This window comes from Eschrichtius robustus, chromosome 15 (genome assembly GCF_028021215.1).
Source record: "Eschrichtius robustus isolate mEscRob2 chromosome 15, mEscRob2.pri, whole genome shotgun sequence".
Taxonomy (NCBI): Eukaryota; Metazoa; Chordata; class Mammalia; order Artiodactyla; family Eschrichtiidae; genus Eschrichtius; species Eschrichtius robustus.
This window is the reverse complement of record NC_090838.1, coordinates 32,173,993-32,197,609: the sequence shown is the minus strand read 5'-3', so window position 1 is coordinate 32,197,609 and position 23,617 is coordinate 32,173,993. Positions and strand designations below refer to the sequence as shown.

The following is a 23,617-nucleotide window of genomic DNA, read 5'->3' as shown; positions in this document are numbered from 1 at the left end:
TTTTCTTTAAAACAAAAACTAAACCTAATCATCTGAGAGAAACTACTTTGGGTATACCAAGCTGGGTATATTGATATTTTACTGCTTAGTTTCGGTAAGGGAATTTCTTTTTGATCCTGTTGAACCCACGTTCAAAGTTGATTCATAACAACTTATGCAAGTATAAATGATACTTATCTTAAGCAACGTTAATCATGAATACTAACTAAAAGACAGCCAAATAAATAGGCTGTAAGTTATGTTAAAAAACAAAATTCAACTGAGTAAATTTGTAGATCTAATTAATTGGATTATTTTTTTAAAGAAACTGCCACTTTTTAAAATATTTAAAATATTTATTTTTTTGGCTGTGTCAGGTCTTAGTTGCAGCATGCAGGATCTTTTGTTGCAGCGCATGGGCTTCTCTAGTTGTGGTGTGCGAGTTTTCTCTCTCTAGTTGTGGCGCGGGTTCCAGGGTGCGTGGACTCTATCATTTGTGGCACGTGGGCTCTTTCTTTGAGGTGCTTGAGCTCAGTAGTTGTGCCTACGGGCTTAGTTGCCCTGGGGCATGTGAGATCTTAGTCCCCCGACCGGGGATCAAACCCACGTCCCCTGCATTGGAAGGCGGATTCTCTACCACTGGACCACCAGGGAAGTCCCCCCATCTAACTGGCCTTATTCAGTGATTCATGAGTCGGGCAGCATCCCGTCTAGCAAGTGGCATGGCCCTCCTAGGAGTTGTACAAAATGGAAGGTTTTTATAGGAAGAAGGGTGGGGCAGGGGACCTTTAGCAAAAGAAAAGGAAGGATTAGTTTTAGACCAGGACATCTTCTTTTTGAGGAGGAGGGAGTGGCAAGGGTTTTATCATGCAGATTGCCTTTTCTTCCTCAGGGAGAATAGAGAGGGCCCATGTGACAGATTACCTCATTGATGCTGACCAGAAAATTCCAAACTGGTTGATTAAGATTACATTTCTGGTGAAGGTTGAAACTGCATTTAGGTTAGATATTAAATCTACGTTTGGTATCATGGGCTTTAGCACAAGTGATGCCATTTTGGGCCTGTGGTTTTTCTCTTTATTTTTTTTTCTTCTTCTTTAATTTTTGAATTTTATTTTATTAATTTTTTTATACAGCAGGTTCTTATTAGTCATCAATTTTATACACATCAGTGTATACATGTCAACCCCAATCGCCCAATTCATCACACCACCATCCCCACCCCACCGCGGCCTTCCCCCCTTGGTGTCCATATGTTTGTTCTCTACATCTGTGTCTCAACTTCTACCCTGCAAACCGGTTCATCTGTACCATTTTTCTAGGTTCCACATACATGCATTAATATACGAGATTTGTTTTTCTCTTTCTGACTTACTTCACTCTGTATGACAGTCTCTAGATCCATCCACGTCTCAACGAATGACCCAATTTCGTTCCTTTTTATGGCTGAGTAATATTCCATTGTATATATGTACCACATCTGCTTTATCCATTCGTCTGTCAATGGGCATTTAGGTTGCTTCCATGACCTGGGTATTGTAAATAGTGCTGCAGTGAACATTGGGGTGCATGTGTCTTTTTGAATTATGGTTTTCTGTGGGTATATGCCCAGTAGTGGGATTGCTGGATCATATGGTAATTCTGTTTTTATTTTTTTAAGGAACCTCCATACTGTTCTCCATAGTGGCTGTATCAATTTACATTCCCACCAATAGTGCAAGAGGGTTCCCTTTTCTCCACACCCTCTCCAGCATTTGTTGTTTGTATATTTTCTGATGATGCCCATTCTAACTGGTGTGAGGTGATACCTCATTGTAGTTTTGATTTGCATTTCTCTAGTAAGTAGTGATGTTGAGCAGCTTTTCATGTGCTTCTTGGCCATCTGTATGTCTTCTTTGGAGAAATGTCTATTTAGGTCTTCTGCCCATTTTTGGATTGGGGTGTTTGTTTCTTTAATATTGAGCTGCATGAGCTGTTTATATATTTTGGAGATTAATCCTTTGTCTGTGGATTCGTTTGCAAATATTTTCTCCCATTCTGAGAGTTGTCTTTTTGTCTTGTTTATGGTTTCCTTTGCTGTGCAAAAGCTTTTTACGTTTCATTAGGTCCCATTTGTTTATTTTTGGTTTTATTTCCATTACTGTAGGAGGTGGGTCAAAAAAGATCTTGCTGTGATTTATGTCAAGGAATGTTCTTCCTATGTTTTCCTCTAAGAGTTTTATAGTGTCCGGTATTACCTTTAGTTCTCGAATCCATTTTGAGTTTATTTTTGTGTATGGTGTTAGGGAGTGTTCTAATTTCATTCTTGTACATGTAGCTGTCCAGTTTTCCCAGCACCACTTATTGAAGAGACTGTCTTTTCTCCATTGTGTATCCTTGCCTCCTTTGTCATAGATTAGTTGACCATAGGTGCATGGGTTTATCTCTGGGCTTTCTATCTTGTTCCACTGATCTATGTTTCTGTTTTTGTGCCAGTACCATATTGTCTTGATTACTGTAGCTTTGTAGTATAGTCTGAAGTCAGGGAGTCTGATTCCTCCCGCTCCATTTTTTTCCCTCCAGACTACTTTGGCTATTCAGGGTCTTTTTTGTCTCCATACAAATTTTAAGATTTTTTGTTCTAGTTCCATAAAAAATGCCATTGGTAATTTGATAGGGATTGCATTGACTCTGTAGGTTGCTTTGGGTAGTATAGTCGTTTTCACAATATTGATTCTTCCAATCCAAGAACATGGTATATCTCTCCATCTGTTGGTATCATCTTTAATTTCTTTCATCAGTGTCTTAGAGTTTTCTGCATACAGGTCTTTTGTCTCCCTAGGTAGGTTTATTCCTAGCTATTTTATTCTTTTTGTTGCAATGGTAAATGGGAGTGTTTCCTTAATTTCTCTTTCAGATTTTTCATCATTAGTGTGTAGGAATGCAAGAGATTTCTGTGCATTAATTTTGTATCCTGCAACATTATGTGGTTTTTCTCTTTATCAGTTATTTTCATCAGATGAAATTTTTGAAGAGTCATTTTCTTCATTCTCAATCCTTAAAAATACAAATATTGCTATTACAAGTAATTTTTCCATATGTTGAAATATCAAGAAGTCAGTAGGATTATTAAACACTTCCTTTATATTTCTGTGTGGTATTAATTATAGTTTGAATATTTCTCCAAAAACTAAAAATTAGGTGCTGGTTCTGTGGTTTTACAAAAAATATTTTATAACTATATGTTGTAATTACTTAAAGCCAATTTTATCTTTTTATTTTTTAAAAATTATTTATTTATTTGGTTGTGCCGGGTCTTAGTTGCGGCTCACCGGCTCCTTAGTTGTAGCATGTGAACTCTTAGTTGCGGCATGCCTGTGGGATCTAGTTCCCTGACCAGGGATCAACCCGGGCCCCCTGCATTGGGAGCATGGAGTCTTATGCCCTGCGCCACCACAGAAGTCCCAATTTTATCTTTTTAAAACCAGCCATTGGATTTCATGATACCTAGTTTAAGATAGTAATTGGATTTCCTGCTATTCTTGTAGTTTGAGATAATAATTGACAGCTTGTTTAAGGGAATCACAGCTCTGGGTAGTGAGCTATGGTTTTACTGAAAAATATTATTTCCATTTATTGTTTCTGTAGTATGAAATGGAGTTTATAAATTGTGTATTTCAAATGGTACCACGTATCATATTAAATGGTAAATTAAAACTCGTCTTACAGTTAAAATACTTTTACATATAGCATAAGTGGATATTCCCATTTCTCTCTGTTTAAAATAGAGGAAGATTTGTGAGTGAGTACCCATAACATGGGCATGAGAAACCTTATTTGTTCCGCATAGTTTAAATTTAAATTTTTTCCTCTGGCCATAGGACAGTGTGTGTGTGTGTGTGTGTGTGTGTGTTTGTGTGTGTGTGTTGAAAAACGTAACATTAGATCTACCCTCTTAATAAATGTTTAAGTGTATAATGCAGTACTATTAACTATAAGTTTAATGTTGTACAGAAGATCTCCAACATGATTGAAATTCTAGACCTACTGAATAGCAGCTCCTCATTCACGCTGCACCCACTACCCCTCGCACCCCCTGCCCAGCTCCTGGAAACCACCGTTCTACTTTCTGTTTCCATGAGTTTGACTACTTTAGATACCTCATAAGTGGAATCATGTAGTACTTATCCTTCTGTGACTGGCTTATTTCACTCAGCATAATATCCTCAAGGTTCATCCATGTTGTTACATATGCCAAGATTTCCTTCTTTTTTATGGTTGAATAATGTCCCATTATATATATATGTACAAACACCACATTTTCTTTGTCCATTCATGCGTCATTGGACCTCTTGGCCATTGTGAATAATGCTGCAGTGAACATAGGAGTGCAAATATATCTTTGAAATCCTGATTTTAATTCTTTTGGTTAAATACCCAGAAATGGTATTGCTGGATTATATGATGGTTCTATTTTTAATTTTTTGAGCAGCCTCCATTCTGTTTTCCATTGCAGCTGCATCATTTTACATTTCCACCAAGAGTATACAAGTGGTCCAATTTCTTCACATCCTTCTCAACCCTTGTTATTTTCTATATTTTTTTATAGTGGCCATCCTAAGAGGTGTGAGTTGATACCTCATTGTGGCTTTGATTTGCATTTCCCTTCTGATTAGTGTTGTTGAACAACTTTTCATATACCTGTGGGCCATTTGTAATGTCTTCTTTGGAGAATTGTCTATTCAAGCCCTTTGATTTTTAAACAGGGTTTGGTTTTTTGGTGGTGTTTTGTTTGTTTGTTTGGGTTTTTTTTTTTTTTTTTGCTATTGAGTTGTAGGAGTTACTTATATAGTTTGGATATTAACCTCTTATCAGATATATAGTTTGCAAATATTTTCTCTTATTTTTTAGGTTGTCTTTTTGCTCTGCAACAGCTTTCTAGATTAATGTAGTCCCACTTGTCTAGTTTTGCTTTTGTTCCTTGTTCTTTTCCTATCATATCCAAGAAGTTATTTCTTTTTTTTTTTCACACGCACACACACACACTGTATTTTATTTTTACAAGAGATAAATAGACTGACACCAAGCATTGTAAATGGATGACCACAACAAAAGCAACAATGATTGCAATTACCAAACACGAAACACTCATACTATGTCATAATATTGACATTCAGTCCGGTAATCCTCCACTGTAACAGCTCCTTTACTTTGCGGTGCAAATTGATTTGTATATTTTTTGCCTCTGAGTCCTTGTGGGATTTTTTTTTTTAAATTCAAACAAAGTCACAAAAATTATAATCATCCTCATCAGTTCACTCAGTCCCATGTAATTAATTTTTTTTTCATCTTGATCTTTTGTTAGCACTTTTATGAGTTCATCAGTTTTCCATTAGAGTTCTGAAAATGCTTATTCATTCAGTTCAGCAGTACAGTCAGTTACCAGAAACCTGTACTTGTCAGAGTCTTTTCCATGAATTCCTTGAAGATGAAACCCTTTTATAGGAACATATTTGCAAAAGCATCAGAGTACACCCAGAACTGTCTGTAAATGACAAAAGACTTAAAAATGACCACGGTTAAAGATTTGATGAAAGTTCATAATAATGCAATTGACAAGGAAATTTAGTTATTTCTGAGATATACATTTTAAAGTAATAACTAGAATTATGACTTATAACATTATACCAGAACATATAAGATTTTTAGAAATTTCATGTAATGTCTGAAACATTTATATTAACATATTTCCATACAAATAACCCAATGAAAGTTTAGTATTAGTTGTTTTGTTTGTTTGTTTGTTATTTTATACTGCAGGTTCTTATTAGTCATCAATTTTATACACATCAGTGTATACATGTCAATCCCAATCGCCCAATTCAGCACACCACCATCCCCACCCCACCGCAGTTTTTCCCCCTTGGTGTCCATATGTCTGTTCTCTACATCTGTGTCTCAACAAGAAGTTATTTCTAAGAACAGTGTTAGAGATGTTTCCCCCCTATGTTTTCTTTTAGGAGTTTTATTGTTTCTGGTCTTGGGTTTAAGTCTTTAATCCATTTTGAGTTGATTTTTGTGTATGGTGTAAGAGGTGGGTCCAGTTTCATTTTTCTGCATGTCGATATCCAGTGTTCCCATCACCAGTTGTGGAAGAGACTATTCTTTCCCCATTCTGTAGTCTTGGCACCTTTGTTGAAAATCCGTTGACCATATGTGTGTGGGTTTATTTCTGGGCTCTCCATTCTGTTCCATCGGTCTATATGTCTGTCTTTATGCCAGTACCATAAGGTTTTGATTACTGTAACTTTGTAATATGCTTTGAAATCAAGAAATGTGAGGCCTCCAGTTTTGTTCTTCTTTCTCAAGATTGTTTTGGATATTCAGGGACCTTTGTGGTGGTTCCATATGACTTTTAGGGTTGTTTTCCTATTTCTGTAAAAAATACCATTGAGATTTTTAGAGGGATTACATTGAATCTGTAGATCACTTTCGGTAGTATGGACACTTTAACAATATTAAGTCTTCTAATCCATGAATATGGGGTGTCTTTCCATTTACATATGTCTAATTTATTTCAGCAGGGTTTTGTAGTTTTAAGTGTACAGGTCTTTCCTAAGTATTTTATTCTTCTTTTATGAGATTGTAATTGAGGTTTTCTTAATTTCCTTTTCTGATTATTCATTGCTTGTGTATATAAACACAACTGATTTTTATATGTTGATTTTGTATCCTGCAACTTTGCTGAATTCATTTATTCTAACAGTTTTCTTGTGGAATTATTAGGATTTTCTACATGTAAGATCATATCATCTGCAAGCAAGAGATAATTTTACTTCTTCCTTTCCGACTTGGATGATTTTTATTTCTTTTCCTTGTCTCTCTGGCCACAGGACATTTAACATGATCCACGGTAGACAAAGAATCAAAAAGATGAGAATTCTTCTGGGTATATCAATTCTTAAATAAGAGCTACTTATTTTAAAATAATACCTATTACAAAACTGTTCCCTCATGTTTATTTTTCCCAGATGAATTTAATTATAATTTTTTTATGTTCAAAAAAAGATTCAATTAGTATTTTGATTGGAATTACATTAATTCAGAGATTAATTCATGAGACAATTGCCATCTTTACCATAGTAAATTTTTCTGTTCATAAGTGAAGTGTCTTTCCATTTTTTTTTTCAGGTCTTTTAACTCCCAAAATACTTATAAATAAAGTATTTTATTAAAATGTGGCCTACACATTTTAAAGCTTTTCCTTAGATACGTAATTTAATTTGATGTATGTGTTCTCATTTGCTAACTTGAGGATTTTTTTTTTTAATTGTTTCTGGTCGTTTTTTTCAGTTGATTTTTGTTTGCTTGCTTTCTAGGAACACAATCATATATATTGCAAATAGTGAGAATTTTGTATTTCTACTGTTCCTACCACCTTATTTTTTTCACTTGTGGGTTTCAATTGCTTCGTACTTCTGGAATAATTCATTAACTCCTTCAGATTGAGTGCCCCTATTATGTGTTGGGAGACAAAGTGAATAAATAAACATGTAATATATTAGATGTGATAAGTGCTGTGGAGAAAAAATAAAGCAGAGTAAGGGTGTTGTGGAGTTGTCGTTGTGGGTTGCAATTTTATATAGGGATATCAGAGAAGGTCTCATCTTAAAGGCAACAGTTGAGTAGAACCCTGGAGGAAGTGAGAAAGCAAGGCAGCTGGGAGGAAAAGAGCACTGCAGGTAGCTGAATAGAAAGTGCAAAGGTTCTGAGTCAGGAGCTGTGTATGATATTCAAGGAAGAGCAAGGAGGCCAGTGTGGCTGAAGCAGAGTAAGAGGGAGAAGAGTAGGAGAAATGATGTAGGATTACAAATAACAAATCATACTGGGTGATAATAATAGAGGTAATAGTTATTAAACATTATGTTTGAGGCCTTGTTCTACGTACTTAACAAGTATTCTTTCATTTAATCCTTACAGTAACCTTAAGAGGGAGACACTGTTATCTCCATTTCATAATGAGGAACCTGAACTCAGAGAGAATATGAATATGAATGAATTTGCCCAAGATCATACAACCAGAAAGTTGTGAAACCAGGTTTCATAGTTCAATATATTTATTTTTTGGCCACACCACGCAGCATGAGGCATCTTAGTTCACGGATCAAGGATCTAACCAGGGCCCCCTGCAGTGGAAGCTTGGAGTCCTAACCACTGGACCGCCAGGGAATTCCCTATAGTTGAATATTCTGATTCCAAAATATATGTCCTTAATTATGACACTGTGCTAGACATGGTGAGTCCAGCAGCAAAGTATAGATTTAATGTTATAGAAATAAGGGAGTTATCCATTTCAGTGAATGACAACTCCATCTTTCCAGTTGCTCAGACCATAAATTTGAAAGTCATATTTAACTCATCTCACCTCCACCAGAGGTGGAGTATTTAACTCATACTCCACCTCCAACCAGACTGAACCGGTTGGCTCTGTCTTCAAAATAGATCCAGTTGCTGATCACATTTTATCATCATCATTGCTCCCACCCTGGTGCAAGCCACTGCACATCTCCAGGGATTAATACATAATCTTCTAGGGACTTCCTTGGTGGTCCAGTGGTTAGGACTCGGTGCTTCCACTGCAGGGGGCATGGGTTCGATCCCTGGTTGAGGAACTAAGATCCCGCAAGCCGAGCAGCGGGGCCAAAAAAATCTTCTAAATGATTTCCCGGCTTCCACCGTTGCTCCACCCGGCAGTCAGGGTGATACTTTTAAATCAGATTAACATGTCAGGTCTTTGCTGAAAACATTTCAACAGATTGTTGTCCCAGGATAAAAGCCAAAGTCCTCATATATGATGTGCCCCCTCTTCATCCTCATCTTCTGCACTCTCTCCCAGCTCACTCCGCTGCAGTCACAGCAACCTGCTTACTGTTCCTAGAAAAAGCTGAGCAGCTTGAGCCTTTTCAGTGGCTCCCTTCCCTCATTTGTATCTTCAGTCAAATCTCATCTTCCTCACCTGCTCTCTTTAGCCATTCCTGCTAAATCCCTATTCCCTCCTTTGCTTCATTTTTCACCTTAGTACTCAACACCTTCTAATGTACTATACAATTTTACTGATCTATCTTGTCTATTGCCTGTCTACTTACATTAGAATATAAGCTCTACAAAGTCAGGGATTTTTGTTTGTATTATTTTTTACTGATGCAGTCCCATTGCTGGCACATAATTGTTCAATAACGATCTGTTGAATAAATTTTAAAAAAAGAAAAAGAAAGGGAGTTATTTAAGGTTTGACTTTAAGCTGTTATAGTTATGATTGTGCACATTTTATGTCTCCTGTAAGTTTCTCAAAGTCAAGGAAAGTCTTGTTCATTTCTGGAACTCTACTCATGGTCTCTAGTACGTTCTCTTTTATATCATATTAGCTGCTCAGTGTATGGTGGTTGTTGAATGTTTTCTCAACAGGGAACGTCCTAAGAATAACTATTCATCTTTACCCAGATGAAAGCATTAGATATTTTCACAAATAGTATATATACACAAATACACACACATATATTTCTTTACATACTTGTATGCTAAAAGGTAAATCAGATCTATAACAAGTTAACTTCCTTTTACACTCTTTAAAAATTATAATTTAAAGTATTTTAAATTCTAATCTTGCTCTATTGTTAGTTACCATGTAAATTAACTTTTGATACTGCAAAGAATTATTTCATTATCATGACATTTGTCAAGACACTTCTGGAAAACGATGGCAGCTTCTGAGAGTCATGAACATGTTAAACATCTAGAAGAGAGATATTTAGATATAAATAAATATAAATAACATTTATATTTAGATATAAATAAATATAAATAACATTTAGATATTCTAAATGTTAAACATTTAGAAGAGAGATATAAAGATATAAAAAAACAAAGAATTGACATAAGAAACAACAAACAAAAGGTAATTGACGGTGACATGTAAACTCGTTTCCTTCATAGGGGAAAGAACTACAGAAACAGAAAATACACAGTTTACAAATAGACCAAGAGTTGGTTTCCTAAGGACTTGTCTGTTGTTTCACCTCCCAATACAGATAATCCTTACATTTCCCCTGTTTGTTTTTCGTATAACCTCTACTTCCACTCAGTGTGCAGATACACATCAGTTGCCTTCATTACAATTACTTGGACTTAGATACATAAACTGTTAAAAAGCACAAAATGATAACGCTACCTCCCAGCCAGTAGTTCTGTTTCAACAACTTTACCATATTTATCTAACACCAGTGTTTGTGTAATTATTTGCTTTATTGAATTTTTTTTTTTTTTTTTATGGCTGTGTTGGGTCTTCGTTTCTGTGCAAGGGCATTCTCTAGTTGTGGCAAGCGGGGGCCACTCTTCATCGCGGTGCGCAGTCCTCTCACCATCGCGGCCTCTCTTGTTGCGGAGCACAGGCTCCAGACGCGCAGGCTCAGTAATTGTGGCTCACGGGCCCAGTTGCTCCGTGGCATGTGGGATCTTCCCAGACCAGGGCTCGAACCCGTGTCCCCTGCATTGGCAGGCAGATTCTCAACCACTGCGCCAGCAGGGAAGCCCGCTTTGTTGAATTTTTTTGCTTATTTGTTAAAAATGTGAGTGGATAGTTTATTAAGTCAAAGTGCTTATGTTAATGATAAGAAGAGTAGGTCTTATAAACTGAATACAGTTGACGCCAGTAAAAATAATTAGGCATACCAAAAAGGCAGTTGGTTATCAGTTTGATCTAAGATTATGTATTATTTTGTCAAAGAAAAAGTAAATAATTGTATGAAATGTTGGAAGTACCGTGATTGTCAGTTTGTATCTAAAAAGGCAAGAGGGCCTCCCCAGTGGCGCAGTGGTTAAGAATCCACCTGCCAATGCAAGGGACACGGATTCGAGCCCTGGTCCAGGAAGATCCCACATGCCACAGAGCAACTAAGCCCATGCGCCACAACTACTGAGCCTGTGCTCTAGAGCCCACGAGCCACAACTACTGAGCCCACATGCCACAACTACTGAAGCCTGCACGCCTAGAGCCCGTGCTCCACAACAAGAGAAGCCTGCGCACCGCAACGAAGAGTAGCCCCTGCTCACCGCAACTAGAGAAAGCCTGTGTGCAGCAATGAAGACCCAATGCAGCCAAAACTAAAAATAAATAAATAAATAAATAAACAAACAAGGCAAGGAAGTATTAGGGAGTCTATGTTTTATTGTAGTTTTCAGGGAGAGACCCACCCCCATAACATTCAAGTGTCCTTTTGCTCTCACATATTTGACTAAATATAGCTTTTTACCAGAAAGTATTGTATTAAAAAATAAATTGTATAAAAAATAAAAGCAAATAGAAATGCCTATAATCTTGTTCATCATATCTGTGCTCTATTAGAGGGACAGAGTCTCGTGTTTGTTAACCCACTAAAACATTTGTGAAGCCCCTCCTACGGTTTGGACAACCTTTTTCATAACTGGATGGTAATAATTATATCAGTTTAGGATAATGCTAACTACTGTAATAACTAAGCTAGATCATAATATAATTTTATTTCAAGTTTATGCAATAGTTTAGCGCAGTTGTTCAAGTTGTTGGATGACTTTCTTTCTTTAGGTGACTCAGGGACCCAGACTTCTTGCATTTTCTGGGACCTCACAGTGTCATGTAGCCTGCTAACGGGAAAAGAGAGAGTAGGAAAATGACACATTATTTTTGCTCACATTCCATTGGCAAGAACTGTTCTCTTGGGCACATCACGTTGACTGGGAAATGTTGTCTTTTGACGGGATAATTGCCTCCCACCAGTAACTTCCACACTATGGAAGGGAGAGCACAGATTATTTGTGAATGGCTAGCCAGCTCTGCCACAGTGATAATGTTGATAGTAATTGTGTATTAGTTTCCTATGGCTACGTTAACAAGTTCTACAAACTTGGTGACTTGCAACAGCACAAATTTATTCTCTTAAAGTTCTGGAATTTAGAAGTCCAAAGTGTGTTTCACTGGGTCGAGATCAAAGTCTTAGCAGGGCTGCCTTCCTCTGAATACTGTAAGGGAAAATCAATTTCCTTGCCTTTTCTAGCTTCTAGAGCTGCATTCCTTGCATTCGTTCATTTTTGGCCTCTTCCTCCATCCTCAAAGCCAGCAACATAGCATCTTGCTCCTTGCCTTCTTATAGTCAAGTCTCCCTCTGCCTCTTCTTATAAGGACACTTGTGATTACATTAAGGGCCCACCCAGATAATTCATGATAATCTCCGCATCACAAGATCTTTAACGTAAGCATACTTGTACGCCCCTTTTTGCCATGTATGGTAACGTTCACAGGTTTCAGAGGTTAGGACCTGGCCATCTTTGGGGCCATTATTCGGCCTACTACATATAGTTAACATTTATTGAACACTTAGTATTGTGTCATGTTTATTCTGAGAACTTTGCATATGTAAGTTTGTATTTTTCTGCCTGTCTACTTGATTTATTCATGATCTGCTCTACTTGTAGGCTTGCTTATTTTTCTCAATTAGGTTTTGTTTTTATTTTTACCATCCTTTGGAAAATGTATTCTTCACTTTAATGTCAAAAATTTTACCGAAAACTCATAGACTCTCAGAATTGGAAAGAATTTTTCAAGATTATCTTGTCTAACCATACCATTCGGGGGGGGGGGCTGTTAATTTATCCTTTAGAATGTATTTCTCTTGAACTTTGAAGAAAGTCCTTTAACTCTGTTAGGCTCCTTTGGATTAATTAATGTATTAAACTGCTTTCTTTTTTCCTACCCAAATTACCTTTTTCAGTTACCTTTAAAAATCAAATTGTGGAATTTTTCTTTGGATTTTTTCCCCACAAAAATACTGAATTTAATTTGGCCATTGTCATAATCACATGGAGGTGACTTAATAGGACAAAAAGGATGCACTTTGGATCAACAACATTTCTTGGGAAAGACGTAGTTGAAGGCTTAAAAAGCCATTCATAGATTTTAGTGAAACCACAGGAGTAGCAAACAAACAATTGTATAAAACATGCTAATAACTGGATGAAATTAAACCAAAAGCAGATGCTCCTGATTTAGAGTCATCATGTAGTAGAATTATGTGCTATGATTATGATTATGATTATGCTATTATTATGATTCATTCAGGCAACAGCTTCATTGATTGCATATTAGGTGCTAGGGATACAGAAATGATGAAGGTATCATCCTGTCCTAGACGATGTAACATTCCAGTGAGGACATAGACATGAAGACATTGATGCAGTGATGCTTACAGGTATAATAGAAACCACAACTCAAGGTGGCTTAAACAGTACAAGGAGTTTATTGGTCATGAACAGGTATATCTGAAAATTATCAGGCAGATGAGGCTTCCTGTAGTAGCTCAATTACACTGGTCATGTGCCTTCCTCCTTCCCCCCTTTTCATGTTTCTTCTCAGTGTTTTCTGCAGATCAGTGTTATTCTAAAGCTGGCTGCCTTGGAGGTTGTGTGACAACTAACAACTTCAGGGCTGCTCCTAGAAAGAGAGCTGCTGTCCTCTAACTATTAAACTAGTCCTAGAGTTCGTGCTGACTGTATCAACTTTGATCTCATGTAACCCAGTCACTGAATTGGGGGAAGTATAATCGAAAGGCAGGTGAAAAGCAAAATTTAGAACTTTCAAAGTATTTCGTATATCCCTGAAAATTGGAGTTAGTCTCGTTATGGCTTTATTATGTTTATCTTGGATTTTTCTTAATATACTGAATCAGAAATTCTTACTGGTGGGACGTAAACCCAGAAGATCCTAGTTCAGTGATTTTCTTTTGAGATTTTGAAGGCATAAAAATTTTCTATTCTCCCTTTGGAGAACTTTGATTTTGTACTCATTTCATTGCAGAAATTACGAATCTGACATACTGTCTCTTCTCTACTACTTCTTCCCTTGTCACTGGGGCAGCAAGTTTGGTTTTGATATTGAGTTCAGATGGTTCATGGTTAGGCTACTTTCAAGCCTCGGTTACATTTACAGTAGGAAGATGCCAGGCCAGAAGTGTCAGGGCTTGCCATAACAACCTCATATTTACGATTTAAACTTTAGTTTGGGAAACCTATTTTTGATTTTGCCACTAATATACATTTAATCAGGCTATTCATAGTATATAATGCTTTAAAAACTGAATTAGTAATACAAAGCTGCTTTGATTTCAATGTAAGCACTTCCACGTGTTCTCTTTCTGCTTAGTCTCTGGTTTACCACACTTGCATTCATGGCAGTTCTGTCTCTCTCCATGACAAATGTTCATTCAGGAACCATAGCGTGTGACACTGTTATAGGATTGCCAGCTCTTATTTTGAAGAATTTGGGCAGGGAGGGAGTAGAAGGAGAGAGATACTTGCTTATGGTCTGACCAGGCTTAAATACAGTCCCATTCTACATCCCAACACAGCTGGAGCAAGGCACTCGAATACAGGATAGGCCTGTGGGGGGGCCTTCTGGTAAACCAGTACTGCTAGAGTAAGGCCTCTCAGCTCTACCAAGAGAGCTGTGGAGGTACGTTTGATAGTCTCGGTGTATAAGGGTTCCTGCCCTAACTTAAAAAAGAATTGCTTCCTTGTGCAAAATTATATTAAATGTTGGGACTTCCCTAGCGACGCAGTGGTTAAGAATCCGCCTGCCAATGCAGGGGACACGGGTTCACGGAGCAACTAAGCCCGTGCACCACAACTACTGAGCCTGCGCTCTAGAGCCTGCGAGCCACAACTACTGAGCCCGCGTGCCACAACTACTGAAGCCCACGTGCCTAGAGCCTGTGCTCCGCATCAAGAGAAGCCACCGCAAGGAGAAGCCTGCACACTGCAACGAAGAGTTGCCCCTGCTTGCCACAACAAGAGAAAGCCCACGCACAGCAACGAAGACCCAACGCAGCCAAAAATAAATAAATAAATAAAATTATATTAAATGTTATTTGCTAAGAAAGGGAAAACATAATGTATTTCTAGTGAATTATATGATGATTATATCCAAGGCATAATTGTAATAATAGCAAATGCTTATCTAGTGCTTACTCTGTGTCAGGTACTGTTCTAAGCATTTTACATACATTAGCCCACTTAACCCTTACAATAGCCATATGAGATAGATTATTATTAGTTTTATCCCTATTTTACAGAGGAAGAAATTGGCACAGAGAGGTCAAGTAACTTGCCCAAGTTCACACAGCTTAGTAAGGGACAGAGTTGGGATTTGAATCCAACATAGTCTGGGACCAGAGTTCATACTTTTAATCATTGTACTTTACTTTCTGTCAAGAAAGGACTGAAATTGTCATTAAAAATAATATCAATAACATTATTTATTACGTTTTGAAACAAATCGACATTTTGAAATTTACTTACTAAATATTCAACTTGCTTATTTTTTATTCTAGGAGAAGACTTTGCAGTTGTGCAGCAAGAAATTATTATGATGAAAGACTGTAAGCACCCAAATATTGTTGCTTATTTTGGAAGCTATCTCAGGTACATTGTTTGTTTCCCTTATGAAAAGCAGTAATGATTTCCATCACCTAATATTTAACAAAATAAAGTTAGCTCTAATACCATGTTTTGTAGTTTTCTTCATGCTTTGAAAAAAAGATATTTTCATATGAATGGAATTTTTATTTATGACCTCTTTATGTTAATTCTGTAACCAATATCATAGTCTGTGATTTGTCTGTTATACTCTTGGGAATTCTGGGTGTAGTTTCAATGAGGAAGCTGGCAAGTAAAAACTGACTTTTATGGTTAGTCTTCCTGTGGTAGACCAGAGATCTAAATACGCCATTCTGTTGCCCCTTTCTTCTGGTCTTGGGTGAATTTACACAGTATATCTGTTGTTTTTATTAGAACCTTTAGAACCTTTTTTTTCTTTTGTGCTTCTAGCCTCAAAGTATTGCATCATCCCTTCCCTTCATTTTATCCAGAGGACTAGGAATTATAATTATTTTACTAACTTCTTATTTTCCCAGGTCCTAAAGTGAACTTAGAAAGACTGAATTTGCCATCCCTTGTTTTGGTTTGGCAGGACCAAGCCAGATTCCCCAGGTCATATTCCATAGGGGATGACCTCAAGGTCAGATCTTGTGTTTCCATTCACTTCTGTATGCAGTTGAGTTGAGCACTGTGGCCTAGTTGTTTCCAAGCTTCCTTCCAAGGAGGAAGGATTAGAGAATGTTTTCTTAGGTATTTAAAAAACTCTTCTGTTTGGTTCCCATATACTGTAGGGTAAGAATAAGGATGTATCCTATTACAGCTCCCATTCTGTCTGTGAGCCAAGTACAAAACACTTCTTTTCTGATGCAGGCCCAGCATATGGAAAAGACGGGGCAGTTCTGCCCTCTCTTCCTTCCAGCTTGTGAAAAGCCAGGCGGACCGGCTCTTCTTGATTCTGACCACTCTTGGATAGCTTTGATTGCCCACCTTCATCGAGGTCAAAGGGTGGGTTTAATGGGGACTTTAGTTCACATAGGGACAGGTGCTACCCCGAGGTCAGTGACTGTTAAACATTTTGAATGGGTTCTTTAACAGCCAATTTAAAACTGCTTTAATGGTGGGTGGTTCAGACAACAACCTAACAATAGGTTCTGCATCAGTTTTTATCTTACGGACAGACCCAGCACAGGCAGTTACTCCGTCAGCTCAAAGAAGTCTCTTACAATCATTTAAGCTCATGATACAAATAACTGATTTCTGCCAACACATTAAAATTATCACTTCAAAACGATTTGTTTCACTGTTATTGGTCCTAACAAAATGATCCTACTTAGACTCATTTGGGAGAAGCATTACAAAGTTTTCTTCCCCCAAGAGCAAACAGATCTTTTTTTAAGAGTTTTTGTGTTTCCCCAGGGACATTGAACTGAGAATTTCTCAAACATGGTCTGAGTCTTCCAGAAGTATGGGACCATCCAAAGCCTAACCTGTTATTCCAGGAGAGCCCCACCCACTTACATGGCAACCTTGGTGTGGTGAAATGAGCATGATCTTTTTGCCACAGAGACAGTAGTATAGTTGGTAGTTTAGAGCTTGAGTTCTGGAGTCAGGTTGGTTGGGTTGGTTGAGTCCTGACTCCATCTCTTACTAACTTTGTGGCTTATGGCAAATTACTTAGCCACTCTGTGCCTCCATTTCTTCATCTATAAAATAAGGATAATAATAATAGATACATGATGTGATAACTACAAGGGTAATTGGTAAATACAAGTAAAGTGTTAAGAACAATGGTTAGAACATAATAAATGCTCAATAAATGTTAACTTGCATTACTACTACTATTGCTATGATTACTATTACTGTTAACTGTTTTTTAAATACCATCAGGTTAGTGCCTAATTTGATCCTTTCAACAACACTCTTAGGAATATTACTCTATGGTAAATATTATTTCCATTTTACAAATAAGGTGTTTGAGAGTTTCACACTGAGTATTTAGTTCACAGTCTCATTTCAAGTTATTGACAGAGGAGGGTCCTAGTTCTTTCTGTGGTATTGTGCTTATGGATCACATGACTTTTGACTTGGCCTTTCTACTTCCTTGCCAAAAAAGTTGACCAAATAAACCTCCAGTATTTCACCCCCACCCGCCCCACCCCCCCCACCCCCCAACCCCCGCCAAAACTCAAAAAGTAACACTAAACTAAACTGGACATTTGACTTTCTGGGTTACTTAGGCAAGAGCCTTCCCACACAGGTTAGGCAGCAAAACGTTTGATCTTGTTACCGGAATGCAGAATTCCTTTTGGGTTTGTATTCATTTTTGTTGAGACTTGGGGCAAAATAGCACAACTCTGTAGTAACACACTCTTTAATCTTAACCATGAGACATGCTACAAGAGAGCCAATTTGAGGTTATGCCTAACAAAAATTGTACTTACTTTTAGATATCAGGAACCATGTATTCTGACTGTATTTTGAATATCCTTTTTTTAAAAGTAAACCTTTTAAATTGAAGCATAGTATACATACAGAACAGTGTGCAAATTTCTGTTTTGTGTGTAACTCGATGGATTTTTTTTTAGAGGATACTTTTATTTTAATCTAAGTATAAGAATACAGAGAACAAAACTGCCCAGAAACCATAGTGAAACAGACAAAATTAGGGTCATTCTCTTTTTTTTTTTCTTTTAGTAAAGTTGTGTTCATTTGGAGTTGTATGATCTGATATAGGAAAACTGATTTAAATATATAATTTTATTCTGTAACGTGTAGTTGATGAAAGTGGTACGAAAGCAAATGGTAGTATAATGTGGAACAGCGATTAATCCTCTCTTTCTTTAGCTCTTTTCTTCTACAGAAATTCTTCCCTGCTTCACTAATTAAAGTCTAGACTCAGGCAGATTTGGACTATGGGATAATGATTAGCCTTGTCGGGTGTTAGAGCTAGAAGGGACTAAGAGGTCTTGTCACTTAGCCCACTTTTTTTTTTTTTTTTTTTTTTGCTGATAGAAGAGGGACTGCTGGATAAATGACTTCTTTAGGTTATCCAGCTACTCATTGTTGGTGCTGGGATTTAAACCTGGCTCTGCAGGTACCTAGCCAGCAGTCTTTTTGGTTACTTGGTTACTTTGGACATATTACTTAGTCCGGAAATGGCAGATTTAGTCTCAAAGGGAACACGGTTTCTTGGCTTCTTTCTCATTACTGAATGATTTTTCAGAAGGCAAGGAGCTTGTTTGTTTGAACTTGATACAAACCCCCTAAAATATATACTGTTCTTATTGACCTTCTTCTCTCTTGTTGCCATTATAGCCTATTATAACAAATTTGGACAAAAAAATTGAGCAAACTGAAGTAACATGGTTTGACCATTAATAAATTTCCCCTCCAGGAAATCAGACTTAACCCTATGAATTTACTGAATAGATGACCAGCAAATAATTAAGTTCAGAAGCGTATTTTATAACAGGGTTATAGTGAGCTATGCTCACTTCCCAAAGAAATATTGAGACTGAGCTCCTATAAAACAGAAGCCTAATACTCTTGATGGGGCCTTCCTTACTTGCTCTTCAATATCATTAAAAGCCTGTGTTTATTAAGTGCCTAATTACACATACTGTGCAACAAGAACTGGATAGAGAAAACTTTTCTCTGAAAGTTTAGAATTTAAAGTAAATAGTCCTGGTTTGGTATATATTTTTATCTGTGTATTTCTGTGTGTATATTTATAAAACAACAGATTTAAATCACCATAGACCTATTCTTTATTCTCAGTAGAGCTAAACTATTGCTTCTTTTAAGCAAAGAATGATTTTAACTTCAGATTCTTCTAAGCATTCCTTAGCCCAGCATATCCTTTAAGAATAAATTAAGAAAATTGGAACATTCCTTTCTAGTTTGAACTCATAATGCTCAGCTTTGAATAACAGCAAATGATCCTCAAAAGGTAAGCTGTCAGAAGATCAGATCCATACACTGAAAACACTTTTATTTAGATCAGATATTTTAAACCTTTGAAATCCAGAGTACTAGTTTAGATGAACATGATTTAGCTCATAGTAATAATATATTTATAAATCATCACCACTTACAAAGTGTTTTTACATTATTTCTTAGGATGTCTAGAGTGCTGTATTGATTTCTGGAGATGTTAAGATAGATAAAACAGTCCTTGCCTTTAAGGAGCTTACTATTGAATAGAAAAAATAGATATGAGCAAATAATTGCAATGCTAGGTGCAGTTATCATTTTGACATAAGATATAAAGTGATAAAGATGGTAGAATATCTGATTTTGTCAAAGGGAATCAGAGAGAGCTCTTTGAATGTTATTCCCAAATACTGGGTGTTAAAGGATTAGTATGCATTTACTGTGGTGTGTATATGTATGTAGAAAATTGTAATTTCTGACAAAGGAAATGGATGCGTGAAAAAATCATGAAGTGTTCAGGAGATAGCTAATAATCTCATATTAGAGTTTAAGGGGAAAGGGTGTAGTTCACCAGGTTAAGGCTGTGGAGATTTAGGCAAAAAAGAAACCTTTTATGCCTTAATTAGGACCTATGTGTATTGAGCATACTTGTTGGAAGGTTTTAACACAGAGGTAGTATATTCTGTGGGGGGATGGACTTGGGGTGTAGGGTATTGAGACAAGGAGTCAGTTAATTTTATACAGTACATTTATTACAGTAATCCAAGAAAGAGATGGTAGTCCGTTGAGTTATATAGAAACTGGAAGAAATTTTTTTTCTAGAGCCAGAGACAGGACTTGCCAGGGAAACCACAGAATCTTAACTGAAAATGCGTTTTTGAATGCTCACACTATGAAAATAAAAATTACAGTTAAGTCACTTTAATTTATACCCAGCTACTGTCTTTTTTTAAAAAAGGAAACTTAATTTTGGAATATGTTAGATTTACATAAAAGTTGGAAAGATAGTACAAAGAGTTCTCGCAGCTTTCCCTGGTGTTAACATCTTACATAACCCTGGGACATTTGTCAAAACTAAGACATTAACATTGGTACAATAATATTAGCTAAACTAAGATACTGCATTTGGATTTTACCAGTTTTTCACTAATGGTCCTCTTTAAGTAAGAAATTTGGTGGAACTACCTTATGAAATACTTCTTTATACCAGTATTGCTGGGGTATTTCTACCAAACATTTGTTCAGAGGGATGCTGATATGTGAAAAATGGGTCTATGGAAAAAATAATTTGGGGATGTAGCGAACTAAGCAAAATTAGAGAAGTTGTATTTCTTCTTTCTCTTCTTCATTTTCCCTCTCCCCTCTGCTCTGTTGTCTTTTCCCCTTCTTCCTCTTCTCCATTCTCCCCTTCCCAACTTTCCATCCCCTTTCTTCCCCTCTTTCTAATCTTCCTCCTCCTTTTCCCACCTTTTCTTCCCTCTCCACACCTCCTCCTTCCCTTTCTCCTTCTATTCTGTGCCCCACTCCCACCCCACAGGATTTCTCAGAGACCTTAAAATACCAGTGGCGTTGTTAATTTCCAAGAGAAGAGAAGACCATAGTATATGACATTTCTAAAACTGATTTAACTGTGCAGTGGTTTCTTGAGGGGAACATACTTCACATAGGACTACTGTCCAATGACCCGTTCTTTGTCAAATATTATGCCAAACTGGGGGTGTTAGGTATAATTATAGAGAAATAGGTCACCTTGTATCCCCTGAATACGTAGCTACCCCTCACTGTTAAAGGGGAAGAAAGTGGATGGGTTACGTATAACTTTTTGGAATACGGTCGTTTTTGCTATTTGTTTAAAAATGAACCAAAACATTTTAAATTCAGCACACATTAACATGAGCTATCCTAAATTAAAACATCTAGCAGTTATTAAACTTTTTGTTTTTCACATTGACAGTTGAGGTTACAGTTGAATTATTTTGCTGAATATGATGGAGTAGCCATTGGCAAGTGCTTTGGTCAACAAGATAACCTACAGTAAAGTACAGGGTACTGCAGTGTGGGGCATGGCTAGGCATCCTGTCCCGGGGGAATGACTGGTTTGCTAGTTTCTAGCAGCCATTTGAGAGCTGTTTATCCTTGGTGATCATGCTCATATTTTATTTTTCTTTTTAAATCATGTTATATTTGGGCAAAATATATAAATAATTACACTTAGTTTGTTCAGTCAGTGTGGGAAGATTAAAAGGTGTGTTTTAGAAATGATAAGCTCTTTAATGAAATAGTTCTTAGAATGTTAGTTCCTATATGCTCTAGTAAACATTGAACTAGAAGATGAAAATAGTGAACTTTTCTCCCCTCTACTTATTTTTCTATTCCTTGTCAGATAGAAAGATAATTTTACAGAATAAGAAAGAAGAATTCTAAGGATTTGTTGAGCCAGAGAATTAATAGTGATATATTGTATATTTACCTCAGTGATTAATTTTATTTTAGTTCAAATACCCAGGGACAAAGATTTTGTAATTTATTGGCCTGCATCAAATGGACTGATTTGATTCAAGTCCTTTCCCATTAGGCAGATGGCTTGGTGAGTGACCAAAAGCAAATGCAGATTTACCATCACAAGAGAGACATTCATGGAACAGATGGAAGTCATTTTTCTAATAGACTCTGAATATTCAAGTATTTTTGATAATAGCAGACTTAACTAAATAGAATGTTGTAAAGGTAAAGTGTTTTAGGCATCTTAAAAGGTAAAGTATTAAATATATAATTATGATTTTTTTTCTCAGTCTGTAAGTTGGAAAGTCATTTTACATAGAGTGAACAGAAAATTGTGTTTTTAAGCAAGGTGGGAAAGGGGGTAGACCAGCTTCAAGTAGAGGATGGTATAATATTGAAATATGTAAGAAAGCAGAGAACTCATTTCCTGCATCCATTTTCTTTACAAAGGAGAATTGTTTTCAAACTGGAAAGGGCAGGAAAATAATGCTTAATAAAAGCATTATTAAGAAGGAATTGAAGTACAGATAGGTGAGTAGATAATTATAGAGCACCAGACACTTTAAATGAATGTAAGCCTTTTAGATTTATATAAATTATATCTCATTACTATACTGAAAATATAGCAGACATGATTGTCATCCACTGTCGGTGAGTGTCTTGACAAATAGGAGGGGTGTCAAAAGATTAGTGATCAGCATTGACCAATTTGCAAAGGAAAGGAAAAGGTGATTTCTAGAAAATACAGACCGTTAAACTTGATGTCAGTCATCTGTCCCCAGCAAACATCTAAGATAATTTATTAATCACATAATTAGTGAGCGCTTATAGGAAGAAAGTGGTGATTAGCATAACTTTAGTAAGAAGTTATGTCAAATCAATCCCATCTCTCTTCTATTTTTTTTCTTAAAAAAAAAGAAAAAGGCAATTTTACTTAATTACACCTTCACTGAGTTCCAGGAGCAGTTTAAGGTGCCTCACATAAATACACAACAAGACAGAATATAACAAAAGGAGTAGAAAACAGCTTACGTTTATTGGGCGTATAGTCCAGGTCCTTTACTAAGCAGTTTACATGTTTTTTCATTTTATCCTGAGCAGACCCCAAAACAATTCAGCCAGTTTCTGTAAGATGTGAGAAGTCCCTGCTGCCTGTTGCTTCAGCCCTTGAGGCAGGAATTTTATATGAAAGTTTCATGTGTGGCAGATGTGAAAATATTTTAGAGCAGTAGTTCTCAAGCACTTCGGTCTTAGAACCCCTTTTATTTTACACTCTTAAAAATGATTGAGTACCCCCAAAGAGCTTTGGTTTGTGTGGGTTATATCTTTTGATATTTACTATATTAGATAATAAAATTGAGAAACATTTGAAACAAGAATACATAAGCACATATTCCAGTAGCTGCCAGAGGGATGACATCATTATCACACTTCCTGCTCCTGTAGCCTCTGGAAAACTCCACGGTATTTTCAAGACAGAGTGCAAAGGGCAAATAATTTTTAGTGTTGTTATGAAAATGAGTTTGACTTTGCTGACCTCCTGAAAGGATCTCCAGGACTCTCAGAGGCCCCCAGACCACACTTTGAGAACCATTGTTCTAGAGGAAGGATTCAGTCTAGAGAGATCAGGCTATGAAATCCTGCATTACACATATTAAATTGGTGTCTGAGCATCATTTCAAAGAATATTGGTTGATAGACTTGCCAGAGTCTTATACCTCAGTTTAAGCAAAGGCACAGGGAGGTGCCAAATGGTCATTCT

The 23,617-nt window shown here is 36.8% G+C and overlaps 1 protein-coding gene across 2 annotated transcripts in view; it reads left to right on the top strand.

Annotated features, from left to right (window-relative positions):
- MAP4K3 (mitogen-activated protein kinase kinase kinase kinase 3) overlaps positions 1–23,617 on the top strand; it is a 199,060-nt gene that overhangs the window by 85,165 nt on the left and 90,278 nt on the right. For both annotated transcript variants that reach the window (XM_068563911.1, XM_068563912.1), the window contains exon 3: positions 15,375–15,465. In XM_068563911.1, coding sequence (XP_068420012.1) covers positions 15,375–15,465 — 91 coding nt within the window. The remainder of the gene's footprint in view (positions 1–15,374; positions 15,466–23,617) is intronic.